General features: G+C 33.4%; 1 protein-coding gene across 1 annotated transcript; it reads right to left on the bottom strand.

Annotated features, from left to right (window-relative positions):
* Window positions 1–2,390: 2,390 nt before the first annotated feature.
* On the bottom strand, window positions 2,391–25,649 carry LOC133205255 (uncharacterized). The gene is made up of 9 exons (XM_061341025.1): window positions 25,409–25,649; window positions 21,923–22,267; window positions 13,373–13,729; window positions 12,273–12,971; window positions 10,867–10,960; window positions 9,201–9,334; window positions 5,151–5,262; window positions 4,262–4,395; window positions 2,391–4,130 (listed from the first exon to the last, which is right to left on the bottom strand). Exons 1-9 carry the CDS (start codon window positions 25,467–25,469, stop codon window positions 3,913–3,915), a joined length of 2,154 nt encoding a protein of 717 aa, XP_061197009.1. The 5' UTR covers window positions 25,470–25,649; the 3' UTR covers window positions 2,391–3,912.
* Window positions 25,650–25,932: the final 283 nt, after the last annotated feature.

The following is a 25,932-nucleotide window of genomic DNA, read 5'->3' as shown; positions in this document are numbered from 1 at the left end:
AGCAGCCATCTCATTATTTGCAAGATGATTAGGTGTCTTCTTTATATGTGCAATGACAAATTTGGAATTTCCATTGTCACCCCGGGGGGAGGCAAATGGGGTGTCGAAATTTTTTTTTCATTTTATTAAAAACTATGTTCCCATAACTTTTCAAACAATTTACTCAGTAGCCATTTCATTTATCTTTTGCAAATGGATAGAGGTGTCCTGCAGATATGCTGTAAGGTTTCGGAATATTCATTTTCACCTTAGGGACCAAATTCGGGTGGAAAATGACGTTTCAAGTTCCATATTTCGGCCGATTTTTTCTTTCTTTTTTAACAGATAATTTAATTACCATACCTATACTGGATTCCTAAACTTCATAAAAATCTCTACAAACAAAGACTCATAGGGGGTTCAAGTAAATGTTCTATCAAGCCTCTTTACTCCTCACTAAAATATTAACAGCAGTGAAGGAGAAACTTCAGAAGTACTGTTCAACAATATATTTGAGAAGTGGTGTAAATCATATGTGGATACTTAGAAATTCTAAGGAACTTTAAGAAAATTTGAAATCAACATTTATTAGCAAAATCAATAGCATCAAAACGTTTTCAACACTTTATGTAACCACAAAATTGAAGTCCAGGCTTTTTGACATCATTAACAGCTTCTTATTCAATAAAAATGGACCTCGTTAATTTACTTACCTTGCCATTGGTCACTTGCAACATTATTTTATTGAGAAAACTTTCCATATGTACACACAAGTACTCTGTAGTTGATATTAAAAGATACTTGAGTTTCTGATTGACAATATATGAGTAGGTTTTGGAAACCAGGTCTTCCAAAAATCTGTCGAAATTCCCATGGGTACCAATTGCGACCTATTTTTGTATTCATATGAAGCAGTTTTTTTAATTAAAAATATTATACATGAGAAGAAAACACTTGGTGTGGTTATCGACTCTACACTTAGATATATCGACGAGGTATAATCATATTCGTTATCTCCATACTATTATTATTTCATATATTTTATGTAAAGTAAAGAATAAATTTTGTCACTTCTTTGACCTGCATAGCTGTTTCAGACAGCTAAATATATACTTTTGAGGGTATAATTATCATATTTGGGCCTATACAAAAAAGCATCAGTCGGGATTAAATCATCATTTTCTTGATTTAATAACAAGAGTTACACTAGAGTCCAATAAAAAAAAATAGAGACACAAAGGGTTAAAGTTCTCGCGTAAAACATGTATTAGGTATGTTAATTAACTTTTCCTTCGCCATAGGATTTGGTCCCTCGCTTCTTTCGGCACCAAATCTCATGGTACTTGGAAAAAGTTTACCAACATATACATGGCGAATAACTGAATTGTCCTTTTAATTCAAGAAAATTGCAGTGATAAATTAAGACTGTTACTTTAAGAAACTAATGTTTTCTTTAGTAAAAATGTTTCTTTTCCAGTTCAATAATTCTTATATCAATTGCAATTGCTAAAATTCTTTTGAAAGGCCTTGTTGTAAATCACTTTTTCTATTTTTAGTTCCCTAGCATGGGTATATTCTTCAATTGATCGCGTTCACATCATTTCTATAATTATGTTTTCAACCGAAATAGAAATTGTTTGTGATGCAATTAGATATTGCTGAATTTTATGAGGCAAACATGACCATTTATCTATTAAGAAAGTATACTATCTTCCTCATTCATTTGTTTCGGTTTGGGGGTGTAGCGAATTAATAATAAAATGCCTCCATACCAAAAACAGTTTGAATATTTTAACAACATTGATAAGGTGGCAAACTTTTAGGATTGTAAGAGGTGAAAATAAATAAACAGTGATCAATCTCATAAATCCATTAAAAAATACGAATATTAAGAAAACAGAGACATCTGGAAACACTAGAGGTGGGATCCGGTGCCTAGGAGGAGTAAGCATCCCCTGTCGACCGGTCATACTCGCAGTGATTATTGATCATATACATAAGTATTCCGTAGTTAAAATGGCAAAAAAAACAACAGATGGGGGGAAACATGTCGGTCAAAATACGACCCAAAGTTAATTAGATTTTGCAAACAACGTCATTATAACAACCATAGAATTCGCGAAACAATGACTTTAAACAAGCACTATAAATTTTCTATTCTTGTTTTTGCTCTTGGCAAAATCGAATGGAGAGTGGTGTATATGTATAGCTATTACAGAGTTTAAAGGAAAGGTTATTACTAGTTCTTGTTCCCATCCTTATCTGAAAATTGTTTATAAACATTTAATCAGATTAATAGTTAATGTGTATAAAGGAGCATAACAATTCCTCCATTCAGTCTATTTAATTTGTAATGAATTCTCGCAAGTTTTTCTTATACATTATGGTGATTTATAAATATAACAAAATGATACAAAGATTACATCATTTATTGTCATGTTCAAATGTATTAAAAAAAAGATAACATCATCATTCCAAGGGAAAAGTAACATAGATATTTTAAAACAGGTTTTCTGACATTATATGACGGTTTATACATACAGGTGGTAAGAAAATAACTGGGATCTAATCAGTTATATGATAACTACGAGAACATAGGAACGTCATCACTCAAGCACTCAAATTATACAGGCACAATAAACATTATCAAATATACTCACCATACATTTATATAGGAAGATATTTCACAAATATCAAATTTATAACATCTAATAACTCTTCTATGTAGCATAAAATGCATTTCTACACTTAACTCCAGCCACTCCAGGCACTTTAAATGATAAGGATTCTAATTACAGTAACAACATTAAAAATTCAGAAAGAAATGTAATTTCACCCATTACCAATTATATCAAAAACCAAATAAGAAGTAATTTTTGTCTGTGTTTATTATTTAAAAAAGTGTCTGTTTTTTATTATTTATACAAAATCTGGAATTTTATATATTTTATGAAAATTGCAAAAAATAAATATTGATAAAAAAAATTAACTGTTTAATTACAACAAGAGAATAGATTAGTATAGTACAATAATGGATGATATGTATGTTGATGGTATGTAAAATAATCATACATGTATGAATAAGATCCTATCTCAATATACTCTTTGAAAATTACTGTGATCTTTATCAGTAGTAAAATAACTTCAAAATAGAGACTTTTTGGGAGTTTGAGAACTAAAGGTGAAAAACTATTCCTTAACTATAATGTTTTTGAATGACATATCCTTATCAAATACAAAATGGCCTCCAAAGTACAAACATACGCTTGTGTCTAACACAGAATTAACACAGATTGCTTAATACCCCAAAAATTACCAATTAAATTATTCTTCTCATGTTAACATTTGTAGGAATATAATCTCTCCCCCCCCCCCCTCTCTCTCTCATTTATCAAAAAACGTACTTAAACTTAGGAACATTTACTATAAAAAATATCTATGAAATCAAATATTACATTCTAGAGAAACCATAAACATGTGCATTGAAATACATTTTATTCACAATCACGGCCATGTGAAAATAAACAATTTTAAGCAAAGAGGGCTTGATCCTCAATTTGAGAATTCTTATGCTCGATGTTTGAGTAACTTCGTACTGTAAATGGAACAATAGACCTTTTGAGATCTTTCTAGGTAATTGATTTAAGAGACTTGGTGTAAATAAAAGTAAAATAAATGTACTCATTAATAATTTATTATCTATGGTATTCCTTTCAATCTATAAACAGCTATATAACAAAAATGGTTCCTGAGATTTCATGTTTTGTGTTTACTACATCTCAACACTACCAAATTCATCTGAGAGATGATGCATCAAGTTCTAAGTTTAACTACCATTATTACATTAACTTGTCTATACCATACATCAAAGTAGAAAAATGACTCCATAGACTTTTCGCGATTATTCCAAAAACACTTCGTCAACATAACACATCACGACAGAAAAATCATTAAATTAGCAATTAGAAGTATATTGAAAGGATAAGGGATTCCTTGGACTCTCGGGGCTGCATTTCTCTTGTCATCTCCTGCCTTTTTTTCTGGTACGACTGGTTGTTGTGTTGATTTATTGGCTCCGTCGTCTACTTCCGGTTCTGGTGTCGGTTTCTCGGTCACCATAACTTCTGGTTCCTTGTCACCTTGGACTGATTCTGCAAGAAAGTCATTCACATATTCAAGACATTATTTACTATCAAGAATACTCGGATCACGTGATTCAAGGGAGAAAAAGAGGAGTCCGAGAAAAAATGAATTGTTTTTGGAAGTTACCAAATACATATACCTGTGTCACAGTCCTCAGTTTTGTACAGGAAATCAAACAATCTATTGGTTACATTATACATGAAGGTGGATACAGTTGTATCATTACAGTCATCTACAACATCTCTCACACAGTCTACGAATTCCTTCTTCAATCTTTAAAAGGTAGTCTCAAAGTACATTTTCAAAAGAATATAAAATATTGGAAAAGTTTTGATAATTAGTGTATATAAGATAAAATATTAACAATTTATATATTCATTTAAATAATGTTTTATAGTCCTGTGTTATGATTTGAAATATAAGTTAAACCATTAAACAAGGTGCTTCCATAAGATGTATTTTCTTTTTTTTTATGAATAGTATTGATATTTATCCAACCAGAGAGGTCTTAGTACGCTATTAAAAAATTGATGCCAAAATAAAAAAAAATTCGTAAGTTTATATATTTGAATTTTTAGTGATGCAAATAGTCTTTAGCCCAAAAAAGAACTGAACCCAAACACAGAACTAAGAATTTCAGCAACCTTTTAGTTTTCAAATTTAAAAAAATATTTCTATTTAGTAGCGTGCAATGTAAAAATATGAACATTTCTGTGCACATTCGTGCCATGGGACCGATGGGTTGAACAAACTTTTATAGTTTTTATCACTTTATTTTATAATTTGTAGTCCATATAAAATACTAGTAACTTGAAATAGTCTTTAAAAATGTTTTACTTTCGTTTTCTTGTTGTTGTTGTTATTGTTGAGAAATCTTTTGGTTATGTTTTAAAAAAATTCTTCAAACATGACAATTCCTACTTCTTTGTCAATTTTTTGTGTGGTTTTTCTCTGTTTGCTTTTTAAATTTTGCTTCTTTTTTAGCTTGTTCGATAAGACAAGTGCGCTTGTAATCAGTTTAAACTTACTTGCATATTTCAGTCTTGTCTACATTTTCAAAAGGGTAAAGCAATTGATCACAAGATGACAGTTCGCGTCTGAAATTCTTCCTATTGTAGCAATCTGTCATATACTGGACCTCTGCAAAACACAAAACACTACAAACATGAAATTCAGCGAGGGGTAAATTTAACCAACTATAAGGATGTTTTTCGAGTACTTGTCTCCTCCAGTACCATCTATATAGCGTACACGTCTTACTCAACCATTATAATGTCATGGAATTAAGTGCCCACGCACTGATTCAAAGATTTGCATAATTAAACAACATGGAAGTATTCATGTTTATATTATACAATACGACCTAATGAGCCTCAGCTTAACTTCATGTAGAACGTTTTGCACATGGAATGTTTTTCACGTCAAAATCATGCACAAATCTTCACATACAAGAGCTATATGCAGTATATGCATATTTTTGCCCTCAGAGAAGTCAAATATTGAATTTTTTTTTTGAAATGTGCTGAATTGTATATACTGTATGAAATAAAAAATATAGTTTCGTAGTAGGTTATTGACAGTTTTTGTTTCTATGACGTCACAAACTATTTGGATTTTGTATTACTTTTCAGACAAAATTTGTTCGATTTTTACTACAAAATTTAAAGAGCACAGACCTGCTCCAAAACAATATTCACATATTTCATTGATATTAACATTCTTCACATTATACAAAAACATTGAGTTGGAGCAGACCTGCGCTAGGTGAGTTTTACTCAAATATCGACGTAACATGCACCTTTTCTGCATAAATCATGAATTTAAGTCATTTTCCTGACGTCATATCTAGCATCATGGCTGATGGAAATATTAAATGCTTTGAAGTTTGTAGATATCCCCCTGCTTCATAACATAATTATAGATTTCTCCATCAAATTTTAAGGGGGGGGGGAATATTGGTCATTATTAGGGATGGCAACGAATATTCTAACATTCGAATATTCATTCGATGAGTTGATATTCGAATATGAATTTAAGATTCGAATATTCGGTGTTTTTCAGATTTCATAAAAAGAAGTACTGTGATTAATAAATTTTGATTATTTGATTAGAACAGTGCTGGAATTATCCCTGTTTAGTTTACTAGCGATCAATTTCGATCGCCTGATTTCTTTCACTACTTTCTTATCTTATAGCTTTACTAAATTACATGTATTTTGTTTTGAGTAAGGTGTTAAAGAATTGTACAAAAATGCTTTATGTATAATACAAAACGTACTTTCATAGTTTTTATTAGTTAGATACGATTGGATCTAGAATCGAGGACAAAAATGAAATCTAAGAATGTTTAAAAGGCGTAAAGAGTATACTTATCAAAATAAAATTAATGGATCATTGAATGAATGTCAGATAGAATTAATCTGTAATTAATACTGTAAAGGGCTTAATTTCAGTAAAAATGTGTAAATTACTTGATTATCTCGGGTTGTACATAATCCTGAATTTTATATTCATTAGTTAATTACCTATAGCTAGGAAAATTGTCTATTGAAATATTTGTTTACATTGTATCAAAGATTATAATCATATCTCTTATTAGGGAGATAATTGTAATTTATTACACGTATTGAAATCTGAACAGTATACCGTTACGCCTTTTGTAAGACGACTGGTTCCTCAGTTGGAGCTACTATAAATACACGTTTCATTTGTTAAAATTATACTTTTCTACCTTTATTTCAATTATTTTTTTTAAACATTGACAAATATCAAATAGATTTTCTTATTGTATACCTACAAAAGTCTTCATACAATTTTACTTCCAATATAAGTGTACCTACGCTAAACCTTTCATGAGAGTAGGATGATGCATATTTAAAATAAAACAGATTTATTTATTTTATCGAATATTCGAATATATTTGAATACTTACATTGAATATTCGAATATGAATTATTGACAAAATTGACATCCCTAGTCATTATAGAATATATAGAGAATAATACATGGCAAAATCTGTATCACACCCCATATCAACCCGAGACTCCAATATCAGCCCGAGGGCCGAAGGCCAGAGGGCTGATATTGATCGAGGGTTGATATGGGGTGTGATACAGATTTTGCCATGTATTGTTGTTTTTATTATATATTTGAAAATAGTGTCAAAAAATCATATACAAACCTGTAAATTAATTAGTTCTTAATAATAGTTCTTTTTTTCGTTAAATTTCCTTTCTTATTATTTTTTTTCCAAAGGCAATGCATACAGCGATAAGAAATGAAATAATTATAAATTAAACAAATAATTATTTTGAATAGCATAAAATATCTGATGAAAATTTACAGTTTAAATAAACTTCATAAACAATTAATAGAAAAAGATCCGAGATACTCCGAATGAAAAATACAGAGATGTTCCGGAAAGGTGTAATAAAGGGTGTGATAAAGGGTAAAATAAAGGGTGCTGATACAGGGTGTATAATACAGGGAGCGTGTCTGTGTTCATATCAGGGATGCAAAAATCCTGTATTATTGAACAAATATATAATAAAGTCCTTTACAATGGTGTATTTTTAAATATTTACATTTGCTGATGTCTTTCCTTATATAACAATACTAATTAAATGACTTTCAATTTTCAATGACATACAGTTGGTCACATGATCAGACTTTCTTGTGTATGGAAAGCAAACTGCACGAGCCATTTGGAAAGTTCCGATTGTGACGTCTCATGACGTCGTAGGTATGTTATGTTGCATTTCCATAACAAAGTCTAAACAGTGCCTATTTTCCCTTGTAACACGAATAAAAGTAAACTATAAAAATAAGAAATGAAATATCATTTTTTAGAGTTTCATTGGGATATGACATGAAGTCGGTACGTGATCAAATCTACTATAACGCCCTTTGGGCGTTATAGAATTTGATCACGTGACCGACTTCATGTCGTTTAAGGAATGTTTTTTGTGTGAGTTATTGGTGTGTAAATCACACAGACTTGTTTGTTTGTATGTTGTTTAACGTCCCTCTCGAGAATTTTTCACCCATATGGAGACGCCACCACTTGCCGGTGGAGAGCTGCAAATTTTGTCCTGTGCTCGGCACTTACGGCCATTGAGCAGTGAGGGATCTTTATCGTGCCAGCACCTACTGCGACACGGGACCTCGGTTTATACGGTCTCATCCGAAGGACCTGTCTCCACGTCCCACAGTGGGATTCGAACCCGCGACGTAAGGATCAACTCCTTACTTCGCGACTCTAGAGCAGACGCTCTAACCACTGCGCCACGCGGGCGACCACACAGACTTATTTCATGAAGCGCGCTAGCGTCTGTTCAATGTGAGCGTGATTTTTGATTTTCACTTATGACGTTACACTTCCACGGCGTTCGACGTTTGTGACGTCAAAATAAAACGCATGCTTTAACCTTTTGACCCCTTGTCCGTGTTATGGTGTTTTGAATGCCATAGATTTCCACACATTTTATATGTAAAATACACTTGTAATGTGAATATCTTATCTTGAAATTCACCTGGACGAATTTAATTAACTCTTAATTGTGTACATTTTACATGAATTCCTCGGGAGACACACATGGCTGTGAAACGTCTCTCTCGCCCATTTAATTCTAATACAGGCAAACTATCACTGGTCCACTTCATGGTCATGATTATACGCGTCACAAACAATTCGCTTAAGCACAAACATGTGACACTTATAATGAATTGGAAGGTCCTAATTATAATCACCAAATAAACATTTGATGCAGTAATTAGCCAATAATGCTTAACAGACAAATGCAAATATAAACTCCGGCATTCTGTGCATGCATAGCGTCTTTGATCTATAACATGCTGGGATGCATCGCCAAATTAATGCCAACAACTAATAACATTCATTGATTTACGTGGTTTGTAGTTATTTTGAAATTGTTTTGGTAGAATCTGAGTAGGATGATGTCTCTCTAACTATTGTTATTCTTTTTCAGATTTGCAGTAATAACATCTTGAAAGGACCTGCCCCCCCCCCCTAAAAAAGCGGTACGGTACTTTCAAAGCAGTATAGGAGTTATATTTACCACTTAGATTTTCCTCACAAATGACCTGACGTCCTGCTACATTGGCCCTGAGTTCCTTGTCCGCATCCATCTTTTCTGTTGAGGAACACTCTTCCGATTTGGATTCGAAACAGGAAAGCAGATCGTTTATTTTCCTTTAAAGAACAAAGAACAGAAATATCGTTCAGTGTAGGATGATCATTTTGTTCATTGTTATAAAACTTTTTTGCATATATACATCTTTTATTTCTTGCATACATCAAATTAGACAAGAAAACATTCCAATGACATACATCCTAATTAGAATTTTAAATCATAAAAAAAATTCCCAGAGAAGTTTTAATTTCACAGTTTTTAGAGCGATTTCTAATTGATTCATTAAATGGATCTCGCTGAAATCAAAGCAGTCATATAAGACGGGCGTTCGATAAATAATGCAAAATGGTATCCAAAAATAAAGCACGTAAAACAGTTTCTTTACATTTTCAATCCCTCAAAGTATTCCCTGTTAACCTTTACAAATGACTTAGGTCTCATGACCATAACACTTCAGTGTTCTCTGTGGTACCTCAAGAGACACTGATAGATAGCACTCACTTCTTTTGATGGTTTTCTTGAGTTTTTGGAACAAAAAATATGTTATAATGACTGAGACCTAGCCAATACGGGGAATGGTATAAGCTCTGAAAACGTTCCTTTCTTTAAAAATTTTTCTGCCTCCCTGCTTATTTGCAGCCGCATTGTAAGGTACAAGGAAATCACCCTGGGAAACTGATTAACTCTCCTCAATATAATTTTAAAATAAGAGCTACCATTGATGGTCCTTCCTTTGGGTGTAATATATACATATATAAATAGACCTCTTATGTAGAAGAAAAACATATATAAGACCTGTTTAGAGTTTTGGCTTTTTAAATCTGGCCTGAATCTTGTAATTCTTTGAAGAACTGACCATGCCTAGCATTAACAGGACGTGAGGTAAACCATTTGAAATGTCTGCAGCGAGATGAAATTTTCGGTATAAAGCTTTAAATGTGGATAGATATATTAATATTCCTCATTATAATATTCATTATAAATTTCATTTATAATGACAATTTACATACAACATCTTTTTAATCCCTTTAAAATTTAGAGGTTAAAACCAAAATTTAGATAGGCTCATGAAATAAGGTTGATATAATTTTTTAGCCAGAATTACATGATTATATTCACAAGTAAAATAAACATACAATACGTAGAGGGTATTTTTCCACAAAATGAGTATAATCAGTTGAATATTTTTGGTTTTGCTGATAAAAATGTATATATAACTGTAATATTGTAAATACTAAAGAAAAGAAAGATTCGACTTCTGTTTTAATCTACAAGTATCTTCGTGTATGACATGGGCCCTGGGATCAGGATGAGATCACATTATTATAATAGCGGTTTCCATTTTACACAGAATAAATAGACTACTCTAAGAAAACAAGACTACAATTTGTGGAAATGGGATATCGAGACTTGGTTAATATGAAAACTGTAAATAGCTGAAGCCATAGATAGACATATGCATGACCACAATAAATGATTCAGTCTTCTTCATACATTCATGTTGTCATTTGTCGAAAAGAAGAAGTTTGACCCCCCCCCCCCCCCCCCCGCCCAACCTTTTCATTTTGAAGGGAGGTGATTTTTTACTCACCTGCAGTATTTTTTGACTTTCGATGGGTTGATAAAGGACTTTAAATTCAGTGTGAACCCGTGCCCAAAAGTGTCATGACAGGTGCCAAAGCAATCTGGAAAAGAGGTTTGGTTAATTTCTTTGGCAGTGAAGTATAAGCCGTGAGGAATGGAGTGTCAAAGACTCAGAATTGAATCAGAGAGTCAATCCCTTCGTGTTGATGACTCAAACTTTTTACCAAAGACATAATATGCATATGTGAACTTTTTATAAGATAAATACTGATAAACATCACATGCTTATAGATTCTGGCACCAGTTGCGTAATGTTAGGAATGCTGTATATTGACATGTGTATTGCTATATAGACAAGCACCCCTTTGTCAATAGGAGGTTGCTAGAAGATTAAACGAACAGAAAAATCCCATCAGTTAATTTAGGAAAAGCCATTTACACTTAATTCTTTTTTACTGCTTAAAAATACTACTCCAAAATTCTTAACTGTTCATGTTTATAATAAAACTCGGAGATCAAAGTTCATTTTTCAGTAGTAAAATATGTAATTAAATGTATACGATGAATGATGGGTCAAAGTTATCCTCGACAGGCCTATCTGCTATTGATGTTCTAATGCGTGCCTACTCACGAATTGGTTTCATCATACATACTATTGCCTAATTACTACCTGCCAGAGCGGAGAGGGCTGCATGTGCCGAGGCACGAAACAATGTCATCAACAAACGTGCCACGTCTTTTCACATCAAGGGCGATATCAACAAGCGTTCTTTTTCTCACATAAAAATACGGGCATCTGCTAATTCAATTCTTGCACGCCAAAATATGATACGAAGGTTGTGTCTGTTATAATCTTGTATTCTGTGTCGGAGACTAATCGAAGAACACTTGCATGGCTTCATACTGTTACCATTGATTACTAATTTACACGTGTTGGTTCCTTGTATCGAACACAAGTATTGATCATGAACACAAAGATTATTAAATGTTATTGATTTCCTTCGCCATAAGCTCAATAACCATTCTCTTGAGATAACAGACGGATTACTAGTTTTTGTTTGATTTTTTTTCTTCGACATTTCAAATGTCAAAATTAAATTTTCTACATTTATTTTGTTTACCAATCGATTGTTTACACATTGATTTTGTCTACGGATTTTTTTTTCATGGTGGATGTAACCACTCGACAGGGAATGCTTACTCCTCCATGGCAACTGATCCCACCTCTGATGGTTTTAGAGGTCCGTTTTTAATCTGCTCAGAATTCGTACAGTGGATTCCAAAATTGGACTTTTAAGCATAATTACTCCTCGTTACTTTCACGCATAGAGACATAAAATTTCACAGTTTATTTTAATGACCGTAAAAGCAGTAGTTTATATGGACTTAAATTTATCATCTGACACTACTTACGTTTTTTCTGTGGACGGATAACTAAACCTTTAGAAGATCTATCCATAGAGACTGTGGTAGTTTGTGGTTTTATGGTTGTGATGGTGGTGGTTGACACTCTTGGCACAAATTTAGTGGTGGTTTTAGTGGTAGAGGGGAAGGTAAATGTGGAAGAAGAGGTGGGATTTTCAGTTGTTAAATTGGTTGTACTTAGATTCCTATCTATCATCTCTTGTTTTGTTGTGGTACTTTGGGTTGCCATAGGTTTCATTGTACTTTTGGTTGTTATAGGTTTCATTGTAGTGCTTTTCGTTGTCATAGGTTTCATTGTAGTGCTTGTCGTTGTCATAGGTTTCACTGTTATGATTTGGGTTGTGACGGGTTTTATTGCTGTGCGTTTGGTGGTTTGGGATTTTAGAGTTGAAGTACCACTTCTTGTAATCATATCCTCCTCTGTAGTGGTTTGTACTGCTGTTGTCATCTTTGATGTTTCTCTCATTGTGGACGTTGATAATTCAATAGTTGTTGCATGGTGCGTTGATTCCATAGTTGTTGCATGGTGCGTTGATTCCATAGTTGTAGCCTGGTGTGTTGACTGCATAGTTGTTACGGATGGTGCATTAGTAGTCGTTTGTCCCGTTGTCATTGAATCAGGATTTAAAAATTTCTCTAATGCATCTCCACAATATAAACTGACCAAGTCTTCTGATACATCAGAAGCTATAAAGAAAATATTTTATAGTTGAATGAAACAACAAACTAACTTAATTTTACGTATATTGATATAAAAATTAACATATATTTGTTCATGTTTTCTATGCATCAGGCACTCCAATTAAATAGCAAAATTTTTACACCCTAATATATATTAATAATCATATATATCACTTTATTGATTAAACATTAATTCTTTATTTTAAAAATACGTCACCCCTTAAAAATTAATGCATGGATATAGAAAAACGTTTAAGTAAATGTAGAATTTTTTTTTCAGTTTTTCTTAAAGCCTATACTAGTATGTACTAAGTTCATGCAAGCAGTGCTTGATATATTGCAAAAATCCACGCAGTGGAACCTTCTCAAAGACCATTCTATAAGTACTTTTTAATTGTTTGTCTTACTGTCAATTTGCATCCAAAAGTAGGTGTCGCCCTGGTCCTCTTTGTTGGTCAGGCTGACGGTGGCACTATCTGATGTCACCTCTAGCCACTGTCTGTATCCACCCATTTTATAATTACATGGAAATTTATTCTCTAAATCTTCTCCGTGTTCTACTGTTAACGAAACTGAACACTGGGGATCTATAAAGGATATTTCTATCGCTCTCAAAGTGAGCTTTGATTGACTCGGGTGCTTCACAATCATACAAGTACAATTGCTGAACCCTGTCCTTGGAAGAGGATATTCTTTGTTTGAGAGGTATAAAGGCGGTTTGGCTTGTATTTTGTCATCTGAGCAAATATTTACTGTTGAAGTACCTACAAAAGATATACATTGTGTCTCAGATATAATAATTATTGTTTACAGCGTTTTTAGTGTGTAGCCTTACCGATATTTTGCTGTAGATTATTTTTTCTATTCATACTATGTGAACATGCTGGTATATATTCATATTACGTTGAGAATTTCGAGTCTTAGAACACACACTTTTATATTTAAGCTCATCATATTGGAATTTGACAAAATCCAATGACGTGAATCTCTGAAATCATATGTTTTATTATTTTGTAATTTTATTTCAGAATTACTGGTCCTGGTAACATTAATTTGTTGACAAGACTAAGTGTTCTAATCTTAACCTCATATTCCTTTCAGGGTGCTTGATCAGGCTTGTGCTTCATACACTTTTTACCCCTGTCTGGTAATTATTACAGAGTTGTTGTAGTAACTGAAAGCAATACGCAATGCCACTAAGTGATTCATTAAGTGGTGCAGAAAAAAAAATATGATTGTTTGAGCGACGGTAGAATAACTTCTCTTGCTTTAGTCGGAGGGATAAGACCACAAGATTTCTGAAAAATTAGGTTTTCCAGAGAAAAAAGATGATTAATTGGTGACTTGTTTCAGATGAAACGTACAGTGGGTTCCAAAAATACGCATGCAACTAAAATTTTTGATAAATCGTTGTATTTCACTTTAAGGCATAAGAAAGGTATGAATTAAGTATCAAGCTCTTACTTTAACCATTGCTTTTATATCTGAGGCCAATAAAGAATAAGACGTCGTGTAATACATATTATGGTTGCTCTTGCTTAAGTTACAAATGGCATTGTCATAACAGGAGTTTTTCTGGAACAAACAGCAGAAGCCATAACTGAATACTTTGAATAATTTGATACTGAACAAAATATTTCTCTGGTTAGATAAAATGATAAGTCTTGGTTCTTATTCAGATTTGCAAAGGTTATGCATTGCATCAGCTCAGTGAGAACGTTCTGTACAGGGCGTCCCTCTGAAGCCACTTAATTATACAAAAAACCACTTAGTTTATATACCCTGTAAGGTTCTTAAGGAGGCAATGTCCAGACAGTGTGTCATAACCTTAATTTTGACGAAAGTATGCTGGTCGATGGGCATGAATGGGGAGATTTCGACATTTTGCCCATGAAGATCCATCATAAAATTCTTTTAAAAATACAAATTTATAAACATGGCATAAAACACGGACTCCTGGAAACTCCAGATATGAGATCAGGTGCCTAGGAGAAGTAAGCAACCCCTGTCAACCAGTCACACAACGACAGGTGGTATTCGCAAGCAAGGTCATTATAACGACCATAGAATTTTCGAATTTTCGTTAATTCTAATCGAGGATGTTGAAAACCCTTAACATCAACTTATTTGTTAGTAGCCTGGCGATGAAAAAGTTGAAGTCATCCAATTTATTACACAGATTAGGTGTTAGCTGGTGATCTATAGTCAGTAAAACACCATAGTATGAATCAGATATGGCAGCCCTTGTGATATCTTTTTTTTTCAAGTTCATTCACTTGGATACATCAAGTCGACATATGAATGAAAGTAACTAGTGTTAACTGATACAGGTCATCAATATATTTTAATGATGAGTTGAAAGCCAAAGGAAAGGGTTTCTTCTTCCCATGTAGAAGTTTTTTTAAAATAAATTCTTCATAGAAATATAGAAACATGTCGGCTAATAAAGGAGCACAGTTAGTGCCAATCAAATATTCGACAGATAATTGGAAGACCTGGTCCCAGCAGAGTATATAAATATTGCCAATGAAGGATTCAAGCATCTTTTTGATATCAACCTCAGAGTACTTGTATGTAGAATCAGAAGGATTTTTGACAGAGTAAATTTGTAGATTACCAAACACGATTTCCATTTTTAAAGAAGGAGCTGTTGTCGATGATATCAAAAAGCATATTTTTTATTTATGGTGAAGAATGGTTGTATTAAGTATAAAGAATTTGATATTAACGAATCATTGGACAATTAAAAGGCCGAGAGTATGTCATCTATCCTTCTTGTTTTCAGAAATCTGGAAGTGGTAAAAGAATTAAAAATACAATGTACTATAATGACAATGTACTTTATTCTCATAACTGAATGTAGAGAAAATAAATGAACAATATGTGTAAGGCTCATTATAGTCCAAAATACCTGACGTTTTCCAGGCGTTTTTCACGATTTTGATATTTGACGTGCCAGGAAAACGTCAGAACAGGAGCCATAATGAAAAGTGGGAATTCGCCGCCTCCAACCAAAGGCGGCATTCTCGGGACGATTTTCGATATATGCGAACCGAATTAATTGTCTTACTCACATCAGCAGTACAATGCTTCGAGTATTTACCAATATCGCTTTTATTTTTCCTTTATAATATAATGGGTCTGTTGAAAAAAAACATCAAACTGTCGAGGTTTGTTTTGGCTTCATGCATTTTGAAATCTCGTGAGACCTGTATCGAAATTTGGTGTGATATTTTCTTATAAGCGATATTTCTGAGAACTAGATGCATTGTGCTATTGATACGTTGCGAGTATGTCATTTAATTCGGTTTGCAAATATCGAAAATCAAGTTCCACTTTTTAAAATGGCGCCAGTTCTGACGTTTCCTGGCACGTAAAATATCAAAATTGTGAAAAACGCCTGGAAAACGTCAGATATTTCGGACTAGGCTTATTATTACAACTGCATTTTAGAATAATTAGAAATCCATCTTATACTCATTGTTCCCTTTCAAAGGGTGAAAATCTTCAAAATCACGTTTTAGTTTTAAATACTTTTAAAATTCCAGTCAAGGAAAGTGAATTTGATTTACCACTCCTACACTGGAATCCCTAAGGACCAACTAGCAACAAAACTGTATGACAAACGAGATGACTTCAGCTTTTCCACCGCCAGCTTTCCTTATTTATGGTATGAAGTAATATTCCGCTATCACCTGCATATGGTGTTTAAGTCTCCCAACCTATTCGCTGCTCAAGCGCATGCTCTCAGTATGCTCAATTTTTAAACCGAGGCAGGCTTTTCACACATAAGTTGATGTTGAAGGGATTTCAACAATCTCGTTTAAATTCAGCATTCCGTAATTTCTAAGGTCGTTATAATGACCTTATTAGCAAATTAAACTTTCACTGGGTCGTATTTTGGCTGACTTGTTTCATACCAATTGTTAGGCCTTTGTTTTGTACTAAATTTGACTACGGAATGCCCTGTCTACTTGATCAATACATAGGGCTCACGAGGGTGTGAATGGTCAACAGGGGATGCTTACTCCCCCTAGGCACTTGATCCTATCTCTGAAATTGCTAAGGCTCCGTGAGCATGCACCGTTCACATATTTGCATTGTCTGTAGTTTTCTTGAGATCTATCACTGATCGTTGTCTTCAGCCTTTCTCATTCATCGTGTATATAGGGCTCAATGCAGCAATAGATTGCTGTTCCGTAAAGTCATATAAAATGCCACACTTTTTTAAAAATAAAAATCCGTAAAAACAAAGAAACATTGCAGGATCTAGAAAATGTTTTACCAAGTCTCTGTCTTTACTCCTTACAGAAATATTAACTGTGTGGAGGAGGTACGACAGACCTTCTGTGCTACAGCATACCCCGGTATTTAAGAAGTGGGGTAAAGCAAATGTGGATTCTGGATACCTCCGAGGAACTCAAAAAATTTGAAAATCACATTTTCCACCAAAATCATTAAAATCAAGATGTATGACTTTTCAGCACTCTATACAATTATTCCTCGCTATAAATTAAAGACAGAGCTTTTTGATTTTATATATACAACTGCTTCTTTAATAAAAATATCCATGTCTTATGATTGGTCCTCAACAAATTACATTACTTCATTTAACATCATTCCAATTCTACACACAAGTACTCTGAAAGTTGATATCAGAAAGATTTTGGAGTTCCTCATTGACAATATTTGTCTTTGGAGGCTATGTCCTCACATGATCTATTGGAATTCCAATGGACACTAATTTTACTACTTTGTCAGCCGACCTGTTTTTCTATTCTCATGAAGCATATATTATTCAAAATTTACATTAGAAGAAGAAAACTCTTCATTTGGACTTAAATTCGACATTTAGATGTATCGCAGATTTTATCAATTAACAATAATTACTTTCATTTACATAGGTCGACTCGATATAGAAATAAAAAAGACACCACAGAGTCTGCTACATCAGTTTCATAATTGGAATTTTTACAGACTACAGACGACAAACGCCTAAACTAATACCCCATTCATACGACGAAAATTTGCTTATGTGTGCAAATTTACATATGAGTAAATTTACACACATAAGTAAAAGTTAATTTGCTATGCGTTCAGACGAGATTTATGTACCATAAGTAAATCCTCAAATTGTCATTTAAAATAAGGAGATGGACCGCTTCAGACTTGTAAATTTTCACAGAAAAAACTACTATTTGGGTATAGGATTAACTTACTATTTAGGTATAGGATTAACTTTTGGATGTTCATCAAAGAAAGTTGAAGAAAAATCCGATCCAAAAATTGGTACGACAGAACCGTTCTATATGACTTAAAGGACGAAGATTGGTATAAGAATTTTCAATTGTTTAAGGAAAATTTCATAAAATTTCATAAATTTCATAAAATTTTGTGAGAAGTTGGGAAATGCTTTTGTCCCGACCCAAAGACTGTGGAAGAGCCGTTGGATGTAAAGAAGAAGGTGGCTGTTACCATCTACTGGTTAGCGTCTTCAGAGGAATAAGGGACGTACGATTAGAAATCATTTTGGTGTTGGAAAATCTACCATGTATGATTGCAAACATCGAGTTTACGAGGCCACTATGGAATATCTGCTTGAAGAATATGTGTATTTTCCAGAAGGAGAATGAAAAGGGTGAAGATAACAAACTGTGATCGATCTCAAAAATCTTTGAACAATACAAATATGTGAAGAGGGAATAAACACGGACCCCTGGAAATTCCGGTGGTGGGATCAGGTGCCTAGGAGGAGTAAGCATTCCCTGTCGACCGGTCACACCCGCCATAAGCCTTATGTATTGATCATTCTGTAGTCAAATTAAGTATAAACAAAGTCCTAACAATTGGTATGGAAGAAATCAGCCAAAATATGATCCAATGATAGGTTATATTTGCTAATAAGATCATTATAATGACCAAAGAGTAATTTTCCGTCTGTCGCCATATTTGGCGCTAACAAGGCCAGATTCCTTCATAATTCAACCAATTTAAACTTCTCATACTGGACAATGAGGCGAAGATAACACAGTTTTTCTTACGAAAATATGTTAACAAAGTTCATAGGTTTAGTAATTCAAAGATTTTTGCCCTTATATTTCTGCTTAAATACCAGTTTGATCTCCAAGATGGCGACCAAGGGAAATAACTCGAATTGAAAATGTGTCATATGAAATCTATCTATTTACCAAATGCTGACTTGAAACGAGGTTGTTGAAATCCTTGTAACATAAACTTATCTGTCAGTAGCCTGCCTCAGTTTAAAACTGAGAAAGAATGAAGAAAGTCATCAAGGGCTAAACTATGGTAGAGCGATTGATGGCACGCATATTCCTATCATAGCTCCTAAGCATTCACACGGAGTCTACTTGAAAGGAAGGGATTCTACTCATTGAATCTGCAGGGTGTTTGCAACCACAGCTACATCTTTAGAGACATAAACAGGTTTGCCACGAAGGGTCACGATGCCCGCGTTTTTACATATTCGAAAATTTATTTCAGAGGAGATAATGGTTCCTTGTTTCCAGAGTGGAGAAAGCAGTTTGGAGAAATTACTATGCTAGTAGTACTTCTCGGCGACAGAGGGTATACCCTTTGAAGACTTGGCTTTTGAAGCCATACACCAACAGATCTACCCTTACAGTAACTCAGTTCACTTTCAATTTTTGTTTACTTAGCGCAAGATTGACCCTTGAAAATCCGCGTATTTTTAGAGCTTTACTTTCTAGCAGCCATGTTTACCGACTGATATTTTACATGCCAATGCATATACTTAAGGAATAACTGTCTAATTTTTTGGATTCATGATGTGATCAATCGAGTGGCTTGCGTGATAATTTGCATAAACGCCGAAGGCGTTTATGCATAAAATTATCATGCAAGCCAATCGATTGATCATCATCATGAATCCAAAAAATCTGACAGTTATTCCTTATATTTACATGCTCCTGATTCTGCAAATTCCCGTGCGAATAGCCCCGCTTCTGTCTCTATTTGTCCCGCCCCGCACGTGATTTTTTTTAACCGCGCCTAAAACCAGTAGATTTATGTAGAAATAAAGTATTTTTATAATTTATAATTTTATCTCGGACAAAGACATTGGAAATGTAAATATAACCATAACAAAACTTAAAACGGAGATTGATGCAATACACATGACAAAAAATTACATAAGTAAATTTGCTGCGTGTTCATACGACAAATTTTACACACGGGAGCAAATATTTTGCGACAACGTGTATGCAAAAGTTAATTTACACCTTGTCCTGACCAGGTGCAAATTTACTCAACTGTGCATAATTTGCATATGAGCAAATCAGTTCATACGACAAAAATTGCACATGTAAGTAAATTTACATATGTGTAAAATATACTGAGGTATGCAAATCGTGTCGTATGAATGGGGTATATGACTTCAACTTTTCCATCGTCAACTTTTCCTATTTATGTAGTAATACTCCACTATCACCTGCATAGGAGTTTGTCTCCCATCTGATTAGGTAAGCAAGAGTATGTTCTAAATGAGAACTATCAATCTGTTTTTTTTTTAAAACCAAAGCAGGCTACTAAAAAATAAGTTGATGTAACAGGGCATTCAAAGATCTCGTTTTAAGTCAGCATTTTACATATTATATGGTCGTTATAATTACCATGTTTGCAAGTACTACCTATCCTTTGGTCGTATTAAACTGACGTTTCCTAATAATTGTAAGGGCATTCTTTTACGCTTGGTTTGACTTCGGAGTACTCTATTTACCTGATTTGACTTCGGAGTACTCTATTTACCTGATTTGACTTTGGAGTACTCTATTCACCTGATATGACTTTGGAGTACTCTATTTACCTGATCAAAACAGAGAGCTCACTGTGGTGTGACCAGTCGACATGCTTATTTACAGTATCCTAGGCTCTTTAACTCACCTCTTGGTGTTTCCAGAGATTCGTGCTTTGCATTGTTCATGCTTCGTATTGTTTACATGATTTATCAGATTGATCACAATTTACATGATTTATTAAATTGATCAGAGTTTACATGATTTATCAGATTGATCACAGTTTACATGATTTATTAGATTGATCAGAGTTTACATGATTTATTAAATTGATCAGAGTTTACATGATTTATTAAATTGATCAGAGTTTACATGATTTATTAGATTGATCACAGTTTACATGATTTATTAAATTGATCAGAGTTTACATGATTTATTAGATTGATCACAGTTTATGATTTATCAGAGTGATCACAGTTTACAAGATTTATCAGATTGATCACAGTTTACATAATTTATCAGGTTGATCACAGTTTACATGATTTATTAGAGTGGTCACAGTTTACATGGTTTATCAGATTGATCACAGTTTACATAATTTATCAGATTGATCACAGTTTACATGATTTATCAGAGTGATCACAGTTTACATGATTTATTAGATTGATCACAGTTTACATGATTTATTAGATTGATCACAGTTTACAGAAATTTATTAGATTAATCACAGTATACATGATTTATTAGATTGATCAGTTTACATGATTTATCAGATTGTTCACAGTTTACATGATTTATTAAATTGATCACACTTCGTTATCTTCACATTTTTCTTCTCGTTGTCTTGTTTGGTCCTAATCTGCGAAACCAAAGAAAAGACTTGATACTTTCCTCAATAGTTTACTCGGTGTTAATTTTCATGATTTATGGTTCAATGTCTTTGGATAAGCAAGATGGATTCTCTGTCATCCATTTGTTAACCACCTTTCTGGTTTCTTAATTGCTTTTAGGGTCTGTTTAACAAAGGATAGGCCTTCAAATGCAAAAACCTATTCAAGGAAGAATAGAGGTTTAAGATTCACGTTAAGCTTCTGAAAAATGGTTATGTTTTGGGGACAGGTTTCTCAAATTGTCGATGCCTGTTTTCAATTTCATTTCATGAGTTAAAAACTCTAATGCACTCACCTGGAATGCAGTTATAATATACCGTCATATAGTCAGAGCTCTCTAGTGTTGGATCCTGACATCTGTCTATTTTTACTGATCTTGTTGGATATAAGCAGGTCTGACGACCTGTGCATAGTCTCGTCACTATTGTTGCTGTGTTGGAGTTGTACGCTATACAGTCCCCATATCCTCTTCGGCAACAAGCTGGATTCGTTTCTCCCTCCGCATTACAATCGAGTGGGGAAACTGTGGACCTCGCTCCAAAAAATATTCTTTCTATTGCTATTTTTTCGTTGTCCAAGCAGTTGATTTGTAAATTATTACCATTACAAGAACTGGCGACTTTATGCTGGCACAGGTACTCTGAAATGAAATTTAAGTAAGCTACTAGTTCAAAGAACACTGACAGAATAATTTAATGTTTGTGAAGGCATTTTTGGGATTAGATATCTTTCCTGATACGGAACGTATTACATGAAGTGTTAGGGAAGAGGAAGGATGACTATCCTGTATCATAAGCATATAAGACTGTTCAAGTCTTGTCATTCTTTTTTTCTCATACGTTTTCGATTGATGCGCATTGTGGCGCTTTAAGAAATATTTCAGAACACAATATATCCTGCATGCAATTGAACAGCTTTTTTGACATATAATTATATAATTCGAATTGAAACCGACATTGTATTGATTTATATTTATTAGTTCTTTGCTTAAAAAAAATTAATCATGTGATATAGACTTTAACCTTAGCCTTAAAATGTTCTCTTATCCTTCAGATGATTCATAAAATTTTGAATTAAATATCTTATTGTAAAACAAATCGTATGACAGTCAAAAACCAAGTGTGACATAATTTTGCTCCAGTTTCCTTTCAATGAGCCAATTTTCCTTTTGCTACATAATCTATGCTGAAAAGAGTGTTCCTACACTGACAGACAGACAGGGAGTGATTATCCCCTTACTAATGCTAAGGAGTGATGTGTCTGGCTGCATCCATCTAACATTGAGGTTAATGCACTAATAGATATACCCACCACTTTCCAAGATGGATTTTACAGAGCCTGAACAATGTTGACTGACGGAATAATTAAACACAGATGGAGACAGGCTCTCTTCACTTGTTTGTTTTTTACTGTTTTCTGATACCGTAATCAATAATTTCGTTACGTCTGCCAAAGAGAGAATGTAGACATGTGTAATATACCCTCAGTAAAAAAAAAAAATAATCACGTTATGAAGAGAATGGCTGTGTAAGAACACACAAAATAAAATCACGGGGGTTCCCCCTCGATTTCTGAGACTCTCGTGAAAGGTTAACCTTTTTGTTGTAAAGACAAATTTATCATAATATCAATCATTTGTGAAATATGCCGAATTATTTGTAGACATGATCCCCTCCCCTATATACACTCTGGGTCTAGGGATTTTTCAAAAGCATAAAAAAGAACAAATGAAAAAAATAGACCTGGTGTATATTGGAGGGGTGGGGGGTGGGGTGGGATGGGTCTTGTCCACAAGGAAATACATTTTTTTAAAAAATCGTCTACGATAATTCTTTTCAAATATCAAAACAAAGAAAAACTGAAAAAAAGTGTCTTGGAAATAAATTTTAATCTCACCTTTTCTTAAAAATATCATCCTTACATTGGAAAGGGGAGGGGGGGGGGTAACAAAAAGACATAAAAAATAAACACAATTAACACCGCATCAAACATACGGAAGATGAATTCTTGCCAATTTATAAAGAAAGCCCCTCCCACCATTTTTCATCTCAGCCTCGAGAGAGTAACGGGGTGATGTGTATTTAAGTAATTACAGCTTAATCTTCACCAGCGGGCGGTCGAGTTGTACAACACACAATCTGCAGCATTGATGAACAAAAAATGTAATAGACCCAGGCTTCTTAAAACAGACAGATTTCATTTTTTTCATAATTATTTATGTTAGTCATAGAAGGCTGTTGATATGGTAATGCATATATAGTATTCAATGTTTTATCAAAATATTTCTTCGTAAGATTACTGTTTTCCCACTTATTTTATTTACAAATGAATTCGATGTTATGACAACTTATTTTTTTTTTCAATAAAATTTGTGGGGAAAAACAGTATATTAGTTTAAATACACACAGAATAGTAGTCCAATGCTGAAATTATTCCCAGGATGAAAGAAATCCACTTTCGACGAGTCACATTTGGTAAAAGTAAGTATGTACCTGTCTGTTAGTCTGACTGTTAAAAAGATGTAGGGACGGGGATTGGTTCATTGTAAATGTACTGAGTTAAATTACATAGATATGATTTCCATGTAGATGTAAAGAGGTGAAATAAAATTAAGGGATGCCACTTATTTAATTGTCAGAAGAATTGTGGTATAGATTAATAACTTAATTTTTTTTAGTGAAAAAGATTCTTTTAAAAACAAAATTGGGGGAAAAAATCTTTTCAAAATAAACAATGGTGTCTTTAAAAAAATACATTATTATTTCTTAGTGTTACATGGATGTCCTCTGAGGAAGAAGATTTCGTTTAGTCCTTTTTTAAAGAAGAACTTTCACATTAACAGAATTGATTTACTTAAGAAAATCCACTTAACTCAAAGAATTACAATGTACCAGAGGGGAGTATCCTATAGACTCACTTGACAGTTTACCAACTCCGTATGCTGTTTATGTAAAATATATCGCACACACCTTCTGGTGAAAAATAAGCTATAAAAACATTCTGCAAGGCTTATGATGCAGAAACTCTCTCTCTCTCTCTCTCTCTAATAAGTTGCTTTTTACCATGCAAGAGTCAACCGTGAGCCTCTGGTTCGGATTGGGAGGGACTCAGTAGCTCGCTGCGTGAGGCGGCGGCATTATGGTGAACTAGCTGTATCAGCGACCCATTTATTACAGTTGTTTGTCTTGGATGGCGTAACATTTTTTCAGATGTTGGATGATAAGAAAAATGCTGAATGTCGCCATTTCTCAGTGCACATAATTATTTCATCTTTTTGTGATATGCGCAGGCAAGTTGACCATAATAATTGCCACTAACAGTAAAAAAAATGCAAAAGAGGGAAAAATAATGATGCATCGGGAAAACACATTTATAAAAAAAAAAATATTATAAAGTATATTATATATTATATTAGTATTATGTAGTATATTACACATTAAGTTATTAGATGTATAAAATATTCAGTATACAGTTAATAGAGTTTCTCATTACTTAAATTATTTGCTCGAGTGATTTATATATATTGTAGAAAGTTTCCTAAGTAAGACTATCTATAGTTTGATTTTACATGGAGATACTGTCATGCTGTTTGATATTCTCTTGTTTTTACTCTGCACGTCTTGTTTTTTTAATATTGCATACATCTAACTTATCGGTTATTTTAAGTGAAACATCTGCATGCCAGAGCAAGCCATGCAAAAGGAATCCAGCATTAATCATACGTAATCAGAGTGTTAAAAATGATCAAACAACTTTTTTTTCTTACTTACTAAATACTTACCTTTAAAATGTAGAGAAAATATTAAATACTCCAAAACAACTAGTAAATATGTATATGACATCTTCTAAAACTGAAGCTTTCACCGCAGGTAATACACTTTGCCTAATTTTATGGGGGTGTTTTTCCGCATCGAGGGAATTTACAAAACTTGCTCCTGATCGCTTAGCTATGAGCAATAGTGCTGTGCGCGGTAATAAAACAACGTGTTTTGCTTCAAACCAGCGACACTTCACGTGCATTTGAAGTCGTTGTATGTATGCAAAAGAACAGTGGTATCAGTACTCACGATTTTAAAAATTTTTACATTCCATAATTTTGATTTAGGCTACAAGTTACTCTTAGATTACAATATATAAATGCTCAATTGAAAAAAAAATGAAGTAATATACTGACGATTGTATATAAACATTGTTTATTTATTTTTCATTTCTGTTTTTTTTTTTTTTTCTTTTCTTACTTTGTATATTTTGTATAATGTATAGTTGATTTTGTTCTATGAAATATCTCATATCACGAGGAAATAA

Source organism: Saccostrea echinata, unplaced genomic scaffold (assembly GCF_033153115.1).
Source record: "Saccostrea echinata isolate AGI-Se365-2 ecotype Australia unplaced genomic scaffold, CSIRO_AGI_Sech_v1 ptg000054l, whole genome shotgun sequence".
Classification (NCBI taxonomy): domain Eukaryota; kingdom Metazoa; phylum Mollusca; class Bivalvia; order Ostreida; family Ostreidae; genus Saccostrea; species Saccostrea echinata.
This window is presented reverse-complemented; position numbering and strand designations above follow the sequence as displayed.